General features: G+C 37.2%; 2 protein-coding genes across 6 annotated transcripts in view; both read right to left on the bottom strand.

The window, feature by feature from the left end:
* The window catches only part of LOC109930670, a 135,753-nt gene that overhangs the window by 12,758 nt on the left and 101,172 nt on the right, over positions 1-21,823 (bottom strand). The window lies entirely within an intron of this gene.
* The window catches only part of ppp3r1b (protein phosphatase 3 (formerly 2B), regulatory s1ubunit B, alpha isoform, b), a 63,117-nt gene continuing 46,225 nt past the window's right edge, over positions 4,932-21,823 (bottom strand). The window contains exons 3-7 of one of the 2 annotated variants that reach the window (XM_048601249.1): positions 20,002-20,059; positions 19,636-19,812; positions 10,463-10,522; positions 8,993-9,177; positions 4,932-6,890 (exon numbers count right to left, since the gene is read on the bottom strand). In XM_048601249.1, the coding sequence (XP_048457206.1) occupies positions 6,843-6,890; positions 8,993-9,177; positions 10,463-10,522; positions 19,636-19,812; positions 20,002-20,059 (528 nt within the window). In that variant the 3' untranslated portion in view covers positions 4,932-6,842. The remainder of the gene's footprint in view (positions 6,891-8,992; positions 9,178-10,462; positions 10,523-19,635; positions 19,813-20,001; positions 20,060-21,823) is intronic. The other variant, XM_020533250.2, reaches the window with a different exon arrangement.

Genomic DNA, 21,823 nt, shown 5'->3' with positions numbered 1-21,823 from the left:
TTGAATTTAAATTCAATTAATCTAGAATATGAATCAATTCTCGGTAATGGTAACCTTGGCAATTACCATTGGTTGTTGCAACAACCAATATGGTTCATTAATGAGCCTGGAAGTGATATAACTGTGAAGGTGGGTTTCGATAGCAGTACAGATAACATGTCACTCAGATCCACAACCGTCTGGTTAATTCTTAACTGCTCTTGGTTCAAAGACCATCATAAATGGGCAACATCTGTAGGAACAAAAACAAAGTTGCTGGAAAAGCTCAGCAGGTCTGGCAGCATCTGTGAAGGAAAAAACAGAGTTAACATTTTGGGTCCGGTGACCCTTCCTCAAACTAGTATCAGTATCTGTAGGCCTAGTCAGTGATACCCACATCTCACGAAAGAATGAAGTCACAAAAGTGCCATTGGATCTTTGGTTGTAACTTATGCAAGTGGAATAGACAAATACGATCTTAATTTAACATGTTATTTAAGAGGTTCAATCTTTAGCTGTACAGTTTTTTAAATTTGCAGTGCATAGAATTCACCTTCAGTCCTTATTTATTTTATCTGTTTATGTAGGATGCCTTAGCATTAGTTCGGTTGGATGACCTATTCCTAGAAACGTTTGACATTACTGATGGTGAGTTTATTATGGCTGTTGTTTTATCAGTATCAAAAGTTATGGCATGTTAACCTGGCTCTGTAAAGAATTGCTGGACTTCCACTACATATTTATAGTAACATACTGAAAGGTTGAAGGGTATAAATGAACAAAAATTGACTGACAAATATTTGGAGGGGTAGAAGAGAGTTTAAGAAAGATATTAAAATAATGAGAGGTGGAGAAGTATCTGGTGGGAGGGGACGAATTCAATGCACAAAGTTGCAATTGAGTGAAGAGTTGGGGGGATATTTTGGAGAATGCAGTGTGTTTTTGGGTGTGCTGTGGGTGCAAGGGGCCGATAGAACTTTGGGAAGCTCTAATGCATGGCCGTGAACAGATTTGAAGATGAGGAGGAGCATCTTTTTAAATTAAAATAAATGGAAGAAAATTTGGTTTGCAAATTGAAGGACAATTTTGGATAATTTGATGTGTACAGAAGACGGGAGACTGGCCACTCAAGTCTGGAAGTGACAAATGTGTAGAGGTGTGTTTCAGTAGCGGTTCAGCTCAAACAGATGATATTACCATTAGAAGTTGGAATTTGTTTTCTGATAGATGGGGAGAAAAGTTGGGAAGCCTGACTCCCTGTCAAAAAGGAATCATCAATTCTCAATATTTTAAACTTTCTTGAAGTGTTTCAGACTTTTGGTATAACTAATTAAAGTGAATGTGTAAATAGAAATGATAATTCAGACTTGATTTCTTCCTCCAGTGAAACCATTAAAAGGTGACCATCTTTCCAGGGCAATAGGACGAATAGCTGGCAAAGGAGGAAAAACAAAATTTACAATAGAAAATGTAACAAGAACAAGAATAGTTCTTGCTGACTCGTGAGTACACAATCATTTTGGGCTGTTTCTTTCAACTTTCTCAATGTGGGATTAGCACTAAAATCTAAAACATCAAGTACAGCAAACTTTTTATTAACTGGCACCTATGTGACCAGGATGGTACCAGTTGATCAAGCAATCCACATAATGTAAAAACACACACTAATAGAAACGTAATGCAAGGGTATACACATCACTTACGCTTTATTTGCAGCATAAACGACTTAAATAATAACGCATCTTTGCCTTAGATAAAACTTACCAGCAGAGAGCCTTCTCACTCACCCTCAGTTGACTACTCTGACATTGCAGAGGTTGTGATAATGCAGTAAATGTCTGGTATTTCAGGTATAAAGTTTTTGCTGGTTGACAGTGTGTTTTGTCTTAGCTGAGAGACATCCTGCATTTCAGATTGTGATGAACCACTTATGGAAAAGGCATTATAAGTAATTCCAAGTACTTCAATTCCTTTGGAGAGCACCCAATCTTCCTGTGGATTTCCCTTGTACCTTGGCCAATTTAAGAAATTCATAATATCATACTAGTTGAAATATAAGCATGTGATAGCATTATGATGTTGGAAGCTAATCAAAACTAGTCTTCAACAGCAAATGCCGCTATTTTTACAAGCAAAAAATTCACTTTGAGCTGTCTTGAATATTCTTTGATAGAGATCATCTAATGCACTGTGATATCTGCATGAGTCAGTACTGTAGTATCCTAAATATAACCTAAGCTTGCCTAGTATTGGGAAGGATAGCATCTTCCAAACAAACTTTTACCTTGGATGTTGCTATTTTCCACAGCTAAAATGTTTAGGGAAACGTACACTAAATGTCCAATTTGGATATGTAAGGATGAAGACTGGAGCAGATGCATTATCATTAAAGTGTACTGCATTTATAATACTACAGTACAGTAATGCAGATACCTGGTGAAGCTAAGTCACTGAAGCCTAAATAGTTGTGTATAAATGTGCACTTGCACAGAATACAGTACATTTCAATGGCAGTTTCTTTGATATGCAATCAACAGTTTTTGTCTGGTCCTTCAAAATTCCATTTCTATCTGAGGACTTCTTTTACAAGTCATCTACTGAGATAAGCAGTCTGAAATTTACTAATTACAGTTTATTATCTTATGAGCAACTTATTTGTGTTGACCAAATTATTCACTTGTTTTCTATTTAAACAAGTAGAATACTAAATGTAGCTGGAGACCATGTTAGAGTTGAACATTAGCTGACTTCTGAGGAGTATGTTGTATGATTGTGTTCAAATCTGTGACCTATTCTTTGTCTTAATAGGAAAGTCCACATCCTTGGTTCTTTTCAAAACATTAAGATGGCTCGGACAGCAATCTGCAACCTTATCCTAGGTACGATAGTGATCTTAATCTGCAAGAATTTGTAAACTAACAAGTGCAAGGAACTCCCTTAAACAATTTTCAAACACTTGCATATTTCTTGTTGCATTGTCATACACTAAATTTAAGTGCCTGTCTTTTATTTTGCTTTAATTTTCACTGAAATGGAGTATGTCAATTTTGATTAAGCTGACTACTGGACCATAACTGGACTTCACTCATTTCTCAGAAGCCTCTAATACCTTTTGGAGGGGGGAAAAAAAACTCATTAGTAGGGTGAATAAATGATTCTGTTTTCATGTGAATGCTTGACAAGCATGAAGATGGTGCTTAATGTCACTTTCAGCAATATTAACTAGTAAAATTATTAGAAGCAGAAGCAAAGTTATCTTTGCCTTCGGCCACTCTAACAACCAAGACAGTGCCAAAATGGAGGTGATTTAAAAACAGCATGAAATCATTCCATTGGTATTTAGATAAATAATTTAACTGGCATTGGACTAGTAATGTCCCATTTCAATGACTTGGGAGAATAGGAACACTAAATCGAGGTATTTGCTGCCTCCCCCCACTTGTCACTTAGTCATGGCTAATCTGTAAACTCATTCCATCCATATGCATTTACCACATCCCTTTATCTTTTGATGAAGTCAGTTAGTTTCAAAGTTAACAAACTGGCCCTTTAATGTTACAATTTTTATAAAGTTTTTGCAAAGTTTAACAGATACTGAAATAAAAAAAACTTATCTTATTGTACTACTTAGTGCTAATGGAGAGGTAATGATGAAAACCTCTGCACATTCAGGCAAAAATCACTAATGAAAACAGAAAATGCTGGAATTAGATTTTTTTTGCTGGGAAACCAAATTCATATTAGCAAATCCTTTGCTGTGCAGCCTTATTCCATTAAAACTCTACATGGAGTTTATCGAGATGCTTCAACAACTTGGTAGTGCCTACCAGAGTTATTTCCATGTGGAATTTTTCTCGTGCTTTACTTTCTCAACCTCCTAGTTTTGTTTGTATACAGTATTTTTCAATTGAGCAGTGGGCCTGTTGCTTCAATGTTGTGGATTATCTTAGACCTCAATGGTTCTTGCTTTTAACTTATTTCTTCAACTGAAGCTGGAGAGGCTTTATTCAATCATACCAAGCAGCTGTCAGATTTAGGTTCAGTTCAATTAGACATCTTTGCGTAATCTGAACACCAACCTATAATGAGTCACAACACATTTTGTATTCAATCCTATCATTGACTTGATAATGTTGTAGCTGTCTGATTTTTATTTTTAATTTTTGTTACAGGGAGCCCTCCATCTAAAGTTTACGGCAATATCCGAGCAGTAGCAAGCAGAGCAGCAGAACGTTTCTAATTGTGCAGTGATCTCACTGCATGATAAATTAAGGGACTGGTTTGGGAGTATTTTTCTCCAATGGCTACTTAAATTATACAGAATTTTACAGACAAGTTTTTTTTTTTCCCTTAGTGTAGGGGCATTTACTAATGTAAATGAACAAATAAATTGTTCTAGACATACTTTGCACAGCTTGTTTTCAGTTACTATGACAAACTGCTTGATAACATGCAACAACCATGAGGTTAGGATGAAGAACAAGCAAGTTTGTTTACATTGTCATGACAAAAACAAGATAAAGATGCAGAGATTTCAGGAAAGTGTACTAGAGCTTATGCTGACAATCAGAACTAGTGGATTCCAGCTATTGAAGTGTTGTGGAGTAGATTATTTAAGACTTCACTTGACTGGAAACTAAGTAGATCATGCAAGGCTTTATTCAGGTTAGGGTACAGACAAGTGAGCTGAGCTCAAGGTTTCCGGGGGAGAGATCAATAGGTATCCTGTGTTATTCAAAATTCTATGCTCCTAAAGCTAGTCAGATTTTCAGTAAATGTTAAAATGGAGAAACTCAGCAGGACTTGACATGATGACTGACTCTTGAGCAGAACTTTTGAGAAGTCATACCAGACTTAAAACATCAACTGTCTTTGCCAGATCTGGTGAGTACCTCCAGCACTTTGTTCCAGAATACTAACTGTTCTCCCTCAAAGTAAGCTATTCAGACAAAGAAGTTTCAAATATTTTATTTTCAGTGTACTTACAGATGAAGGTTCCAATAATCCCACAGCATATGATGCAACATGCAGAGAAGAAAACTCAACATTCAATATTACCTGTCTTTTTCCCCCCTACACAAACTAAAAACATTCCCACATAAGGAAAAAGATGTGTGCACTACTGTGGACTGCAGTCAAATTATGCACAAGCAAAGGGAAAGAGCATTCCCTACATGACTAACAAATGCTTATGTACAAATAAATTCACAGAAGACTAGATTCCCCTTGAAACAGAGCACATGGCAATTGACAGTGGAGCAGATACAACTGGCTGTGGTTACAAGCCATGCACTGATCCAGAGGAAGAAAGAATATAGTTAGTGGAGTTCTTTTTCTTCAACATTTACCAACATTTGGCAACTTTTATATGAACATTGCAATTTATGTAAACAAGAGGAATATTTCAATCTACATGCAAAAAGTTAATCATGCAAAGACACCAAGCACCTGGATCTCTCACACAAAGTCAGAGCCCACCAGTGTGCAGCACTTAGCTGAAGGAACAGCAACAGGAGAGAGTGTTGCTTGAATGATTTAATCTTAGCACAAAACAGTTTTGACTGCTCCCTTTTCCCCATGACAATTTAAAATGAAGAGACTGGATTACATCAATTATAGAAACTATTCTTGGTGCAAATTTTATTTACTTCCTTTATAACCTATCCTGCACTCACAAGAAAGCCAAGGGGATTGCAATAGTTTGCGCAAAAGGAACTCTAAATACAGCTCACTGTGTATTGCACTTGTACAAATTGCAATTAGACAAGGAAGAATAATTTCAAGCTCCAAAAATAAAAAATTACAACTTCACAATGTGACAAGTGGATAACCAGGAGGTATAACTAGCTAACTTTGAATGTAAAGTTTTCTCCTGAACAAAAGGCCACATTAACAGATGTGGATTATCCTTTTCTGTCCAAATCGTGACATGAACTGAACTGCACGTTTTTAAAGTGGTCAGTGTAACTGGGATATTATGCTGTTCTCAAATATGTTTCTGCGAGGTCAATGTGCAGTTTAATCTGGTGTGACTTCAAAGATGATGAATTCTGATAAACAGTGTCTTGACGTGGTAATTGTCACCAAGCTACCATGACAGTATAAGAACATACCACCAAATCATCCTGCCATTTTACTTGGGAGTCTTGTTATCTACAATATGTTGGAGTAGTTACCGAGGGGAAGAACTAACTAAACAGACAGTCCCTAACAAGGAACTCATAAAATATGGAACATTTGTTAACAAAATGTAAATAATTATGACCAGAAGCAAAAACATTTACTTTAAAAGTCAACATACCAAAACAAGAACAGTGGAAAAATACCCTGTTGACTATTTTTCAACAGTTTTTAAATTTATTACCAGACAAGAAATACATATAATGGGAAAGCAAATAAAAACACACATCGATAATGTTATGACAAAAGTATCTTAAAATGGTTTGTGTAATCCATGCTTGGCACTTCGTAGACTACTTTTTTTTTTTAATTATTTCAAATCAAATCTCTGCATCAAGTTTATTAAAGCCCAAACTACTGCTATTACATTTACAAAGCTACAGATATACTTCCTTGTTATAAAAGATGAGAATGAAATAAATAAGAATCCAGCCCCTTCCCCTTCTCCACCACACTGAGATGCTCCTTTACAGCTGTCCTTCAGACTTTTTAAAGTGCTACACTGGGTTATTGAGAGAATTGAAGTTCAATAACACTTAGTTGGCTTGAGGCTCATGTTGGAAAAAGTGGCTTCACAGAGAAAATACTTCCATTAAATACACAGAAAGCATTGCTGGATGTCTTGAGCAGATCTTCAGAAATGGAGAAGAAAGCAGAAGTGTTGGGTAGAGCCTTGAAAGAGGTCACACATCAACCACCATCTTTTTGTGGATGTCTAGGCCTCCTACAACCTGGATAGGAAAGTATAAATGGTGAGTATTTGCCTTCATCACCGAATAACAGAACTGCGAAACATGCAACATTTTGGATAATTAGGAGACAGGCTCTTTAAATCATCTATACATACACACAAAAACCAGAAGCATATAATAACATGGTGAAGCCCCAAAATTAAAACTGCAATATTACCAGAGCATGTTAAATTGAAAACTCCCATTTTTAAACTAGCAAGTTTTGAATTAAAGATTTCTCTCTTTTGGTAAGACCCCTGCATTAAGAAAATTTCAGTATATTGAACCATGTTATAATGGATCCCCACTGTAATTATTTTGATAGGAAAATCAAGATTCAGAAAATTCAGGAATATGAATAAGGAAGTCCCATTCCAGATTGGCCATAGCTGTGTCAACACCAAACTAAATAGATTCTAGCATGCCAAGACTGTGTTTCACATAACTGGAATAAAGATCAGTTCCCAGTTTGGAAATTATAGTTTCTTACTCCATAGTCATATAACTAACAACAAAAAGGTATGTCCGTCCATTCCTTTTCTTCAACTCCACTGCTTTACTTTTTAGTTTCAAGCAAGATGATTTTCTTAGCTCTAATATTCAACATAATGTAAGAAATGTTTATTTTGCAGTCATGGATGTCTGCAATCCATGCAATACAACAGATCAAGTACGCACAGCTTCAGAACACAACAGTGACTGAAAAACAACTTGAGCTCCTTGAAGGCTAGTGCAATTGTTCAGCCCATCTGTGCCGAGCTAGCCACATCAGCAGTTGGAGCTGCTGGATTGAGAATATAAAAGGCATTCTGACTTGCAGTGACCCCCCCCTGCTGGCAAGTGTATACATTTGGATTGGCGGGGCGGGGGGGCGGGCAGGAACAGCACTGGGCACAGCTGCAGCCCTTCGAACTGCTCATACAAAAAAATCAAACTAATATGGCAAACCAATATGGCATCCTTTCGCTTTTTGACGATGCATCCACTCTTGAAGTATAATCTATTGAGTTCTGAGGAAACTAGGCTCAACATGTGAAAACTGCACCAAAATGCTGTAGTGATACCACACAATCAACTGTTCTATCATGAACACCACAACCTCTGCCACTGCATCTTAATGACACAATGCAGAATTCAAAGGCTACCAAATTCAAACTAGCTCACTGAACAACAGATTATCCAGTGCAGAGGATGGCCAACCTACCCATTAATTCATCCATTTTCAGTCCACAAACGTCAACAAATGCATACCAAAGAGAATCCATTTTAGTCAAGGAAAGCTACCGTTTAGCATCCATAGCACTGAAGTGTGATGTGCTAGACGTGTAGGCCTTTGCACAGTTACATTTGGACAGTAATGCTCAGTGTGTGGATTGTTGCAAGCTACTATCCTCATTTGTATTTACATCATCTGGCAAAGAAGTATTGACAGATTGGCACTGACATATTCTGTGCCAACTAACTGAGCACTGAACTGCAGAGATAGTTTCTCACTGGCAGTCATTCTTGGAACCATTTTAGCAGGTGAGTTCATGCTACTGCTGAAGACTTTATTTCAGTCAAGGGGCAATGCTGAAGTTGGAGGAGAGGAAGCCCAGGCACAAAGAAGGTACTCAAACATCATTCCACATGGCTGGATCATGATTTAACTCTGCGCGTATTTCATGTCTGGGGGGGGAAAGCCTTGTAAACAATTTCAAATTTTCCCAACGATAAACGATTTCATTTTTCAGCAGCATTGATGCTGGAGAATTAAGTCCATAGTAAATAAAATTGCGAGTAAGCAAATCCTTAGTAACTTCCCTTTCAATATACAAGGATTTCTTTGGCTATGACTTGACCAATCAGGAAAATCAATTTTAAAAATTTAACAGAACAATTACATTAGTCAAATAGGTTCAATATTCCTAACAGCATTAAAATTTAACATTAAAAATTCAATACAAGCATGTCTACTTAATGTTCAATATTTAAAGACCTCATTTTATCTTTTATTAACAGAACAAATAAAATACCTTAGTGATGCTCTGTCCTAGTAAATTGTCCAGACAGGGGGAAAAAATGCTGCAACATATTTTTGTGCAGAAAACAGATTTACTTACTGCACAGAACTCTTCAAAAGATATTCTTCCATCTCCATCTTTATCTGCATTAATTATGGTTTTGTCTACAATTTGTTGTAGCTGAGTGTCTTTTAGATTGTTCCCCACCATCATCTTCAACACCTGGAAAAGCTCTCCATTAGAGATGTACCCATCCTTATCCATGTCATAGATGCGGAAAGCAACTGAGAAAGAAAAATAGTTTGGATTGCTGTTGCAGTAAAACTCTTAAATTTAAGGTATTACTTTAGGCATCTTCTAGATAATTTTGAGCTACTTTCACCATTGGGATGAACTATGTTTTAGCAGATAATTATGAATTAACAATGGGAGAAGTGCAGCTTCTATCCCATGAAGAGTAACAATATGAATTTTGAGATGCCTTTGTATATTTTTAAAGTATCAGCCAATACACAATTCAAAATAATTGTGTGGCGGCAGAGCTGCCTCACAGCGCCAGAAACCTGGGTTCGATTCCAGCCTTGGTAGTGTGGAGTTTATACATTCTCTCTGTGTCTGCATGGGTTTCCTTCCGCCAGGTGCTCTGGTCTGTGCTCTTTGCAGAGTCAGTGCAGACTCAATGGGTCAAATGACCTCTCTGTGCACCAGAGGGATTCTATGACTTAACTAACAACTTATATTTACACTGAACCTTTAACACAATAGTGTGTTCAAAAGGTGTTTCACAATAGCATTATAAAACAACATCAGATTAACTAAAGCTTGATCAAAGAGGTTGTGTTTCAAACAAAAAAGTGTCTTCAAGGAGGAAAGAGGGGGACAGGGTAACACAGGAAGGGAGTTCTAATATTTAGCATCCAGGGAACTGAAAGTGAACTTGGTTGCAACTTTAAAAATACCAAAGCTCCATGAAGAACAATTCTAAAAAAATATATGTTTTTAAAAATGAACCATCCTGACTTTTATAGCTCCACCCAGGATCATGAGATCCTGCCATATTAAGAATTCTACTCCTACATCCCCAAAGCACTCATCAGTCAGTCCCAATGAAAACATGTTTTGGGAAGTGTAATCAAAAGTTAACTAGGAAGGGCCCATGGTACAAAAATACCCAAACAATGAACACTATTGAGAAACATGTACAGTATTTATAAGATAATAAGATACTTTATATTCATTCAATTATATATTAATGCCAGTAATGCTGCACTCCCAAGTACTTCAAAAGTGCCTGTCAAAATGATGTGTTCACATCCCTGGAGCAGGGCTTGAGCCCACTGGCTTTCTGGCTCAGGGGAAAGAGTATTTCCCACTCAGCTAAGGCCAATCAATATCCAAAAGGTTCAAAATGAAAATTAAAACGTAATGGCTTTCTCCTCATCCTTCAAACTTACAATGGGCAAGTCCACAAATATTTCAATTATTTTTAGTACTAAACAATAAGAAATGCAGTCAAAAGGAAATATGCATTAATCATTTAAAATTCAAATACACTAAAATCATACTTACATCTCAATTTCTGTTCTTTATCACCTTTGACACTAAATTGGGAGACCCCTTCAATAAACTCTGAAAGAACAATTCCATAACAGGGCTTGTTGATACTTTGAAACAGTCAGTCAGTCACATAAAAGAATCTAATCATTTTAAACTATAATCAAGTATTGTACTCAATGTGTTTCAAAATGCTTTGTAAATACATGGTTATTACACCCAACATCCAAATTCAGGGAGACTTCAAACTGACACTGTAATCCAGCTACATTTAACCTATTTTTCTAATCCACTTGTTCAGAGATGTTATTACACACCTCTGGAGCAGGTGGGACTTGAACACAGGCCTCCCGGTCCATGGGTCAGGCCACTACCACTGCACCACAAGGACACACTGTTCACCAATGGGGAGGCTTTTACTTAAAAGAACGGTTAAACTCTAGCTAAGTGTAACCCTTATTTCAAGTAAAAGCTTCCCCATTGGTGAACTGATAGTATTTATCACTCATTCACATGGGCAGAGAAACATCTTGGAAAACTGCTCCGTAAGGAATAAATGCTGCATTGAGTGCAAACTCAGTACGCATAAACTTATGCCAAAAAATGCTCAACCAGTCTCTCATTTTCCTGACTGCTTCAATTATTTTGACTTTAACTTTTACTTTTATCAACGAGCTGACCAATTCATAAGATTTACCTTAACTATTCATTATACAGATGGATTTTTTTTTGTTGTGTGTTATACAGTGCTGTCTCTCGCTGAATCTCAACAGGTTGTGGCAATGACAATGAAATACAGCACATGTTCTAAAGAATGACAGTTTCTATGTAAAAAACTGCTGCCAAATATATCTGAAGTCCCTTTGCCCAATACTGGGAGAGTTGCCTACATTGCACAATATTAACAGTTGGAACCAATGATATCCCATTCCATACTTTTAAGAATATTGTTTGGTTACTCAAAATCTAACCAAAAACACACTACTTACACAAGACATTTAATTTAAGCCTGCCTTTGTGAAATTAAAATGAAACAGTAATGCATTTCACAACTGTGTCTGGACGGGCAAAATATCTTAAAAATTAGTTGGATGCAAATCGATCCGAGGAAGCTCATTCTTAACTGGGACTTTGGTTGGGTCCTATGCCACTCCAGAGTCCGCAGCCACCTGTCACAAACTATAGGCTGGGTAATGTGCACACTCAGGTCCTTCTGATTCCTATGGTCAAGCAATTCTGCTGCAGATTTGAATGCACACACACGCATTTCCAGTAACCCATATTAGAACCATGCAGCAAAGTGACTCCCTAACTAGAGAGTTTGATAGTCAGTAACATAATTAACTGTTTTATAAACTAAGGAAGCTTCGGCAAAGAACTACTGTCTTCAACTCAAAGAGGCGGAAAGGCCGTTTATTCCTGCTGTCCTGCCTTTTGCTCTTAAATTACAAAAGCGAAGCAGTGACTGATAACATCCAAATGAGCTCTCAAACTATTTGGATCATTTAGTCAAACCTTTTGCAGAATGGTACAGACACAGGATTTGAAACTTTTAGAATTACAGTACCAGCATATTTTGATACTGCTTACTACTGAGATGCAACATTTAACATATTAGAAAAAATTATTTTACCTCACATGCAAGTAATGATGCTATGCTGTCCCTTAAATGTCAGAACAACTGCTGGGCTAATCACATAGATAAGGAGTGAACATGGCAATGAATGTGGAGTCATCACTTTAAACATGCCACACATAAGCAATAAACAAAACAAGAGGCAGAAATTACCTTGCAGTTCAGACAAATTCAACAACTAGTATCAATTTCATTCACCCAATTCAACATTTCAAAGTCTTTAAAGAATTACAAAAGTCTTATGATGCAAAAAGAGGCCAATCAACCCATCGTGACTGCATTCAAATCATTTCCTAGTGCCAACTGCTTGCTTTCTTCAATTGAGGCTTCCTCTACCACATTTCTAGACGGAGCACTTTAATTACTTTACCTCAAGCAAAAGTGCTTTTCTCATATCACTCCTGCTTTTTAGTCCATCAATTAATTTCCAGACACTATATATACACAATAGTTACTTAACTTTTCCCCCAATCAAAATGCTGACATCTTTTTAGGGGCTTTGAAGTTTAGGAACTGCTTTTGTTCAATATTCAGTCAAACTTTAAAATGAGCCATAGTCATAGAGTATGGAAACAGACCCTTCGGTCCAACCAGTCCATGCTGACCCATGATCCCAAACTGCCTACACTTCGCCCATATCTTTCCAAACATTTCTTATTCATGTACTTATCTAAAATGTTTCCTAAACGTTGTAACTGTACTTGCATCCACCACTTCCTCTGGAAGTTCATTCCACACATGAAACACACTGAAAAATTTGCCCCTCATGTCATTTTTTAAAATCGCTCTTCTTTCACCTTAAAAATATGCCCCCTTGTCTGGAAATACCCCACCGTCGGGAAAAGATACCTGCCATTCACCTTATCAACACCCCTCATTATTTTATTAACCTCCCACATTCTCATGAAAAGTGTCCCAGCCTATCCAGCCTCTCCCCTTAACTCAAATCCTCCATTTCCAGCAACATCCTGGCAATTCTCTTCTGAACAGTCTCTAGGTTAATAATAGCCTTCCTATAACGGAGGCCAGAACTGGACTCCAGAATAGGCCTCAGCAACGTCCTGTACAACCTCCACATAATGTCCCAAACTCTCATACTCAAAGCAATGATTATCCTTAACTTTATTTGCCAAAACTATTTCATATCCGTTCTTTGCCTTCCTGATCTCCCTCTTAAGAATGCCCCTACACTTTTTACAGACAGCAAGCTAACAGGCTCTTATTGCATCATACCAATTCTGTGATTCAATAACCCAAGTTGAAAGATAATGTAACACTACATCAATTAGCAATTGCTGAAAACGAACTCAATGCCAGTTGTAGTATTTTGGTGCCTGCAAAGAATGAAATGTAATGCCTGGCATTTGTGTGGTAGTTATCCAAATTTTTTGTGTACATACAAGTTGCACTTGTTGGAACTTGAACACCTAGATGAGTACAAATGTTAGAAGCTATGTATATATACATGCAGGGCTCTGATCTTTGCAAACAGAAATAACAAGTCCATTTGTGCCTTTTCAGATAAATAAAAGCTTGTGGGCCAACCACTCCCTTGTGTATTTCCCATGGCAATACCTTGACCAAAGTCAAGCTGTCTGGTTTGAATTTAAACAAAAGCTTGGTAGTTAACTGTTTCTTGGTGCATTCTTCATGGCAACACTTCTATCAATCAGATTCCACATGCCAACCAAAGAGCAGCATCTTCACATGCAGTATAAGATGTTGCCCCCTAAGATTTGATATTCTTGTGATTCTTAGTGAGGGCAAGATGAAAAGCTTCAACATTATGTCTCTTTTTGAGCAAAACTAAGCTTCTGTACTTCTAAACAATTAAATATCAGCAAGCTCAACATTTACATAATTCCAATGCTCAAAACACCATGTCAAGTATTCCCAAAATTCTACCTAAGATCAGGGACTCAAAATAGCCTATTGCTATCACAAACTGTAGCCTCTTTTGTGGATATGGGGAAGAAATGTGTATGAAATGAACTGCCTCAAACAAGGGCATCTCAACATACAAGACAGATCCCTCAGCCAAATGTATCAAATTCAGCAAATGACTAACTACACAAACTGATGAGATCATGGACAAAAATTGCACAAGTCCTTTATAGCTAAAATTTGAAGAACTGTCAAAATATTTCTTTGAGCATGCCCAAAGCGATGTTTAAAGACTTGGGTGCAAACCACTTATTTTCTTTAGCTTATATCAGATGTTCATTGAAAAGGAGCAACAGAATTCACCAAATTTTTAATGAAGCTGAAACAGACCTATTATATATATAAAAAATCAGTTTCACAACTCAAAAGCTTAATCATCCAGGGCTGCCAGTCTGTAGAGGCCAAGTCATTTGAAAGTAGACAACAGGGAAATGGACTGTAAAATAAAAAAAGGTTTGGAGGGATACAGGTCAAACGCAGATAAATGAGACTAGTTGGCACGGACGAGTTGGGCTGAAGGGCTTGCTTCCATAATGTATACATCTAGGCATTTGGCACACTTGCCTTTATTGCTCAGTCCTTTGAGTACTGTAGTTGGGAAGTCACATTGAGGTTGTACAGGATATTGGTGAGACTTCTTCTGGAATACTGTGTCCACTTCTGGTTGCCCAGTTAAAGGAAGGATAATAAGCTGGAGAGGGTTCAGAAGAGATTTACCAGGACATTGGCAGGTATGGAAGATTTGAGTTACAAGGACAGGCTGGGACTCTTTTTTTCCCTATTGGAGTGTAGGTCGAGATGCAACCTTATAGAAATTAATAAAATAATGAAGGGTATAGATAGAGTTAATGGTAGTTTTCTTTTCCCTAGGATGGGGGATTTCTAGACTGGGGGTTCAATTTTTAAGGTGAAAGGAGAGGGATTTGAAAAAGACATGAGGGGCAATTTTTTTTTTTTTTTAAAACACCAAGGGTGGTTTGTGTGTGGAATGAACTTCCTGAAAAAGTAGTGATGTGGGTACAATTACAACATTTAAAAGACATTTGGATAAGTACAGAAATAGGATAGGTTTGCAGGGACATGGGCCAACAGCAGGCAGATTGGACTAGTTTAGTTTGGGATTATGTTCAGCATGGACTGGTTGGATTGAAGGGTGTGTTTCCGTGCTGTATGATTCTATGACCCCAGTTTTGGAATAGAAAGTATAGAATTTCAGATGAAGAAAATGCAAATAGAGAAAGGCTGCATGTGTGGGCAGCACCACCACTAGGTAGAGCACTACGCATGCATGCACGCACGCACAAAATTAGAACATATAATCTGAATTACTGTGCAGGTAAAGAGGGATAGAGTAGGAAATACGGGTGTCATTTACGGATCAACCAGCACCTTACTATTAAGTAGCATAATGCACTGCAGTACGTCTTAGTGTTGCCTTACTAGTTGATTTGGGATTACCAAGTATCAATGGGTCCACTGCACAAATACCAAGACCTACCCTGAGGCATCGCAACTCCTAAGGCGCAGACAGTTTGTAGCCAAGCAAATACTACAAAAGTTTTTTTCCCCCCCCCATTCATTTGTGGGATGTGGGCGTCGCTGGCTGGCCAGCATTTCTTGCCCATCCCTAGTTGCCCTTGAGAAGGTGGTGGTGAGCTGCCTTCTTGAACCGCTGCATTCACCAGGTTGACCACAATGCCATTAGGGAGGGAATATTCTTCAGTAGGAAAATTCACCACAGCTTTACAGAAGACATTTATACAGTGCATGAAACTGTCCATGCGCAGATAGCTCTAGGTCACCAGCTTGAATATGTTGGCAACAGTCATCTGGAAGAGGATAACAGGACTTCTACACCTGAAATATTTAAACTTTGACTTAAATAATACTGCTAACAATTTTATGTAAGAGGTTTAAAAAGCTATCATCATGTTTAGTGGAATTGCAATGTGCTAAGTTTATTTTTTTAAAAAGTCCATCCTAAAGAGAGTTTACCTTAAATCCAACAGTAACACTTTGAAGGACTAACTGCAGCAACATCCTCAAACAAAGCTATCCATTTTCAAAAAAGACAAATTTTGCCAACCACAAACATAAGTTCAACCACAGCTCAACCAAAAGGCAGGGTCTGAACCTGCATCTTCGAGTGAAAGAAGCCTGAAGCAAATCAATTTCTCCTCTTAACGTGTTGAAAATGGTACTTTGCAACATTCATACAGTAGGATAGAACAAGCTGACAAGTTTAAAACTTTATTCAACATCTTATGTAGACGGTGAAAGGCAAACTCTCACCATTTACTCCTATGGAATCATCACTTCAGCATTTCATTCATCAAAAGTCAGGACTCCCAATGTAATATCTATTGCACCTAAAATTCCAAAATAAACATTCTGCCAGATGATGTAACAAATTATTTCAAACAATTTATGGTTTATAAAATGTCAAACGAAGGGCATGCTATCCCTTGCTGTGCGCCAAACTCAGATTATTGAGGGTTATTTTTATAACAATGGAGGTGGAGCTTTACATTACCTTCATCTAAATCCTATTCAAGGTCTCAGGGAATTAAATCAAAAGACTTCACATGACCAGATGGGAGATGAAACCAGCTTAAGGCTGATGCAAGCTGACTATACTTGCCAGTCACATCTAAATCTAGGTAGAAAATTAACACTCAGAACATAATTTACTCAGAAGTAGTGTATGATTGGAAAAAGGAGCCCATTTCTTCCAAAAAATTGTCATAATTTGTATTAAGGACATCCGAAATAAAAGTGTACTTCTATCAGCTGCCCGAAGATAGATTTATTCTTACAAAAACAGATCACACTATTCACTCCTCACTCCTTGTGAGGTCATTCACTTTGGAATCAAAAACAAAAAGATTACTACCGGAAAGGCTGTAAATTGGGAGAGGGGAGTGTGCAGCGGGACCCGGGTGTCCTTGTGCACCAGTCACTGAAGGTAAGCAAGCAGGTGCAGAAGGCAAATGGTATGTTGGCCTTCATTGCGAGAGGTTGAGTACAATGTGTTGTTGCAGTTATACAGGGCCAGACCTAGAATAGTGTGCGCAGCTCTGGTCTCCTTTTCTGAGGAAGGATGCTCTTGCTCTTGAGGGAGTGCAGCAAAGCTTAACCAGGCTGATTCCAGGGATGGTGGAACTGACATATGAGGAGACACTGACTAGGCTAGGATTGTTTTTGCTGGATTTCAGACGCACGAGGGGAGTAATTGCATACAAGCTTATAAAATCCTAACAGGACTAGACAGGGTAGATGCAGGGAGGATGTTCCTAAAGGCAGGTGTGTCCAGAACCAGAGGTCACACAGTGAGGATTCCGGGTAACCATTTAGGATGGAGATGAGGAGACCTTTCTTCACCCAGAGAGTGGTGAACCTGTGGAATTCATTCCCACAGGAAATAGTTGATGCCAAAACACTGAATATATTCAAGAGGCAGCCAGATACAGTACTTGGGGCGAACAGGATCAAAGGTTATGGGAAGAAAGCAGGATTGGGCTATTGAGTTCGATGACTGGCCATAATGGTGATGAATGGCAGAGCAGGCTCTAGGGGCCGAATGGCCTCCTCCTGCTCCTATCTATGTTTCTATGTTTTAATCTAGGAAATTATAGGTAATGGAAAAAAAGAGGGTCAGTGAACATTTAAGTTTTCACACAAGTCGAGACAAAAAAACTGAAAAAATATTCTATCAAATACAAACTTGAATGAATTTCTGACAAATTAAACAGTTTTTAGTTAAGCCAACTTGATCTCTGGACATAATTAAGTAAAAGGTAAAGACACCATACTCTGACTGGATCATAGGGTTTCTCTCTCATTACAAAGAAATGGCTGGTGTTGGTTTAACCCCAGGGTCACCATGCATCAGGCAAGGGGAGTATTTGAGAAAGACAGCAGTTCTTGGTAACCTCAGCCAGTGCAGGAATTGAACCCACAATGTTGGCATTATTCTACCTTGAAAAGCAGCCATGCAGCTAACAAAGCTAACCAACCCTGAAATAATTAAGCACAGACTAAAGTGGTAAGCCTTCTAATTTCAGTACACTTTCAAAACTAACAACTCATTTCTATCATGTTTGACTTCACCAAAACTTGCCTATTCAAATAAAACTTAAAAGGTTGGAAAGAATATGGTTGCACTGGTTTACAAAATAAGTGAATGCCACAAATATACATTCCTCTTGGCAAATGCACACTTTAAGGCATGATTAAAAAATTCTGTTTCTTTTAAACAGCATTTGAAGTAATCATAATGTTTACATTTCAGCTATTTGAACAGAGGAGCCGAGCTGGAGTAAGCAAGCTCCCTAATGAAATACAGCCATTTTTTGATTCTGAAAAGACCCACCTCCCCATTCAACATTTTTAAAAAAAAACTTAAAACAGATTAAATCGTTCAAATCTTGAGTTATTTTACTTGATTGTTAAAGATTTTAAATGCAGTAAATGCTCATTTCAAGAAGATAAAACCTAATACATCTATAAATCAGAGTTGAAGCCGTTTAAATTCATTTTTTTCTTTTGTAATTTTTTATTAGCTTTTCTCAAACAAAGTCCGATTAGTTTTGTACTTCAAGTTATAACTGGAGGCTAGGTTGTAAAATTTAGGGAAATAAAATAGGGAAGTTGATAAAATTGGCATTGTTAAAAATTGATGTATTTTACTTGAAATTTTGCAGCTCATCTGTGTAAAATTGATGCACAGATGTACCTTCACTCTCAAAAGATTCTAACCTTGAAATTCACCAACATATTAAATACTACAAACTCAATTTCATTTCCTCGTTTCATACAACTTTAATTTTAAAGATTATCTGGAAAGTGCATCAAATGTTCTACTTAGTGCAATTGAAATAGGAGATCATAAAATATTAAATATTGTCCCAAACCCATGATTTCACAAAGGGCTATGTTTAAAAATTCAGGTACATTAATCCACCTAACACTTGGTAACTAAACAATTGCGTTCACACTAAAAGATGCTTTTGATCTTGTGACACATTGAATTAACTGATCAAAAATGTACCAATTCTATGGAGCTCTGTTAATAAATGCTCATCGATTTAAGTAATACTGAAAGTTTTGCCTTACAATACAATTTTGACAAATTATAAATTAAGCTCGAATCCTTATTAGTAGATTAAGATTCAAAACATAGTTCACGTTAAAGGCAAATAAAAGTGGCGGAGAATCATGAAAGAACTACCAACAATTCCTTAACAGTAAACACCTTGCTTCAACAGTTTAGTGAATTTAAATTTGGAATTTCTAGTTTAAGGTCTACAGTACAAATTCTCCAAACCAGATTTTCAAATATAGATAGTTGATAACATGCTTTGCATATTTTCAGTAAGCATACCTTTATACAGAAAATTCTAAACACAACATTACTTGGTTAAGGTTTATTAACAAATAACTTGAATTTATAAACAATGCAGTGATAACATTTTTACATGGATACTATATATTCGTAGATATCTTTATGAAAAAAGTCCAGAAATGCCAACTCCAAACTAACCTCTTTTTTAAAATAAAGATTTTGCTCAAAAAGGTTTTTAAACTTAATTGCTGAAAAAGACCTTACCTTTAAAGTCAACTTCACCATTTCCATCAGTGTCAAATATATCTATAACTCGTTGCACTAGTGGGTTCTGTTGCAACTCAGGTAGGGACATAAATTCTTCTACACTCAACGAGCCAGAATTGTCCAAATCCAGTTTTTTAAACCGCTTTCCTAGCCGTTTAATTTCATCAGCATCAACTGAAAAAGTAAAATTGGTGAATTAATATTTTTTATACACAACATCCTAACCACCAAAAAGGAGAAGTTGGAAAATAGCACCAGTGTCTTCACAAAACTATAGGATGGAGGAAGATTCAAAATCCAGGTATAAAAATGTTCCTCCACATGCCAATCTAAATTCAAATGTAGCTCCTTAAAGCTGCTCACCCAGGTTCTTGCTTGTCCTGGCCTTAGCCATCTTGATCCAATCTCTTTTAGTTCGATGCTGAAAGCAGACCCAGCCAATACATTGGTTACTAACTCCAAGCTTTAGTAGATTGTCATATGACCCAGCTGCTACACAGATTAATCAAATCCTTGTCCTAGCCAAGAGTTAAGGAGTCTGGCTTTAGTGCATTTGAGCAAACACAAATAGCCTATTAATCTTTAGCCAGCGTAACTTCACCATGGCGCAGGTGGAGATTTGGACATTGTTTTGTTTAATGATTGAATGGACTTGACGCTTCCAGAGTAAACACAGCCATGACAGCTTCTATGCAGTTATGTTTCCATGTACAAGTATAGTATAGTTAAGTTTAGACTGTACATAGTTCAAATCCATAGACCTATGCAAACTATAGAATGAAGCAACATCTAAAACTAAGTGTGAAAAGTGAGACCACGGACTGACCAGACAACATTTCAGAAGAGACAGTCTGCTGGAGATTCATCACTAGCCACTTAAAATTTCTTAACCCAGACCCACACTCCCCTACTTATGCAAACGGAGGAGGGTCCTGTTTGGAAGAGATGAGGAAGTGAAGGATCGGGGATATTTCAAACAAAAAGAAAAACGTGTCCACCCTTTTAAGATACTAAATCAGCTTTACACTTAGGAGATCAAAATAAATTATGCAGCTACCCTCACATTGCTTTGTTCTACGGGCTGATTTACACCCTTGCACATTTTGTTGATTGGAAATATGTAAAAATATGTTGAAAAATGAATAGAAGCAGTCAGGGGTTGAGAAGGATTCAAACTTTATCTCTTGACAGTTCACAGTAAATGATATAGGAGGATAATATTTAGAATTTCTAAGCTCAGTAGAAAATTGTGCTCCACAGCAAAACATCGAGTGGAGCCAATCATTCAAATTGATCTGGTGAGACTCAGCAGTTAGGCCAATGGCGAATGAATTGTGCCAATTGATATAAATGACACTTTGTTTAAACAAACATCAACTTCTATTACAGAGCCATACAAAAGGTTAAATTATGACATGCTAGACTAACATTTGGAAGTGGCTGCAGATATCACTTTGAAACAAAAAAATCCAACTACACAATTCATTAGGTGAGTCTCTGCAACCACAGATGAAGATATAGTGCCAGAGCAGTGAGACAATATTTACTGTGACTGGGGTTACAACTACAAAGTCATAAGGAATGCAATACACTAAATGATTCTCACGTAGATCATTGTTAAGAACAGCAAATATTATTCAAGCAAAATTGAATTGAGCAGCTGACATTAGCAAATTTGACTGTTGGCTAAGTACTCCATGACAAGTATTTTCTTCCACAACCAACTGGGAGCACCAGTGAAAATTGAAATCAAATTTCAATTTCATGCCCATTCAATATCTGAAAATCCTAATCCAACCCAATTATAAAACCTGATTTATTCTTTCAACTCATTGGCTCCAGTTATAGTTTGTACTTTAAGGAATGTCAAACTAAAGCAAGTTAGAATTGTAGACAGGCTGTTCCTGCATCATAAATGATGTAGAATTTTGTATTCTATTGCCCTTCCTGGACATCAGTTACAATGAGAAACAAGATACCAACCTACTTGGATGGAATAAGAACTACAGTCACACTGCACTCTAAGTTGGAAATAGCAACGGCTGCCCCAAAATTAAAATCTGTTTAGATAAAAATTAGAAGTAGATGATTACTGGCTGATCCAGTAGCTATTAATGGTGTATATCAAACATTACTCAACGTCTGGATACTGAAGTAATCAAACAATTTCCAGCAATACGTTTTT

The sequence above is a fragment of the Rhincodon typus genome, chromosome 9 (assembly GCF_021869965.1).
Source record: "Rhincodon typus isolate 14 chromosome 9, sRhiTyp1.1, whole genome shotgun sequence".
Lineage (NCBI taxonomy): Eukaryota > Metazoa > Chordata > Chondrichthyes > Orectolobiformes > Rhincodontidae > Rhincodon > Rhincodon typus.
This window is presented reverse-complemented; position numbering and strand designations above follow the sequence as displayed.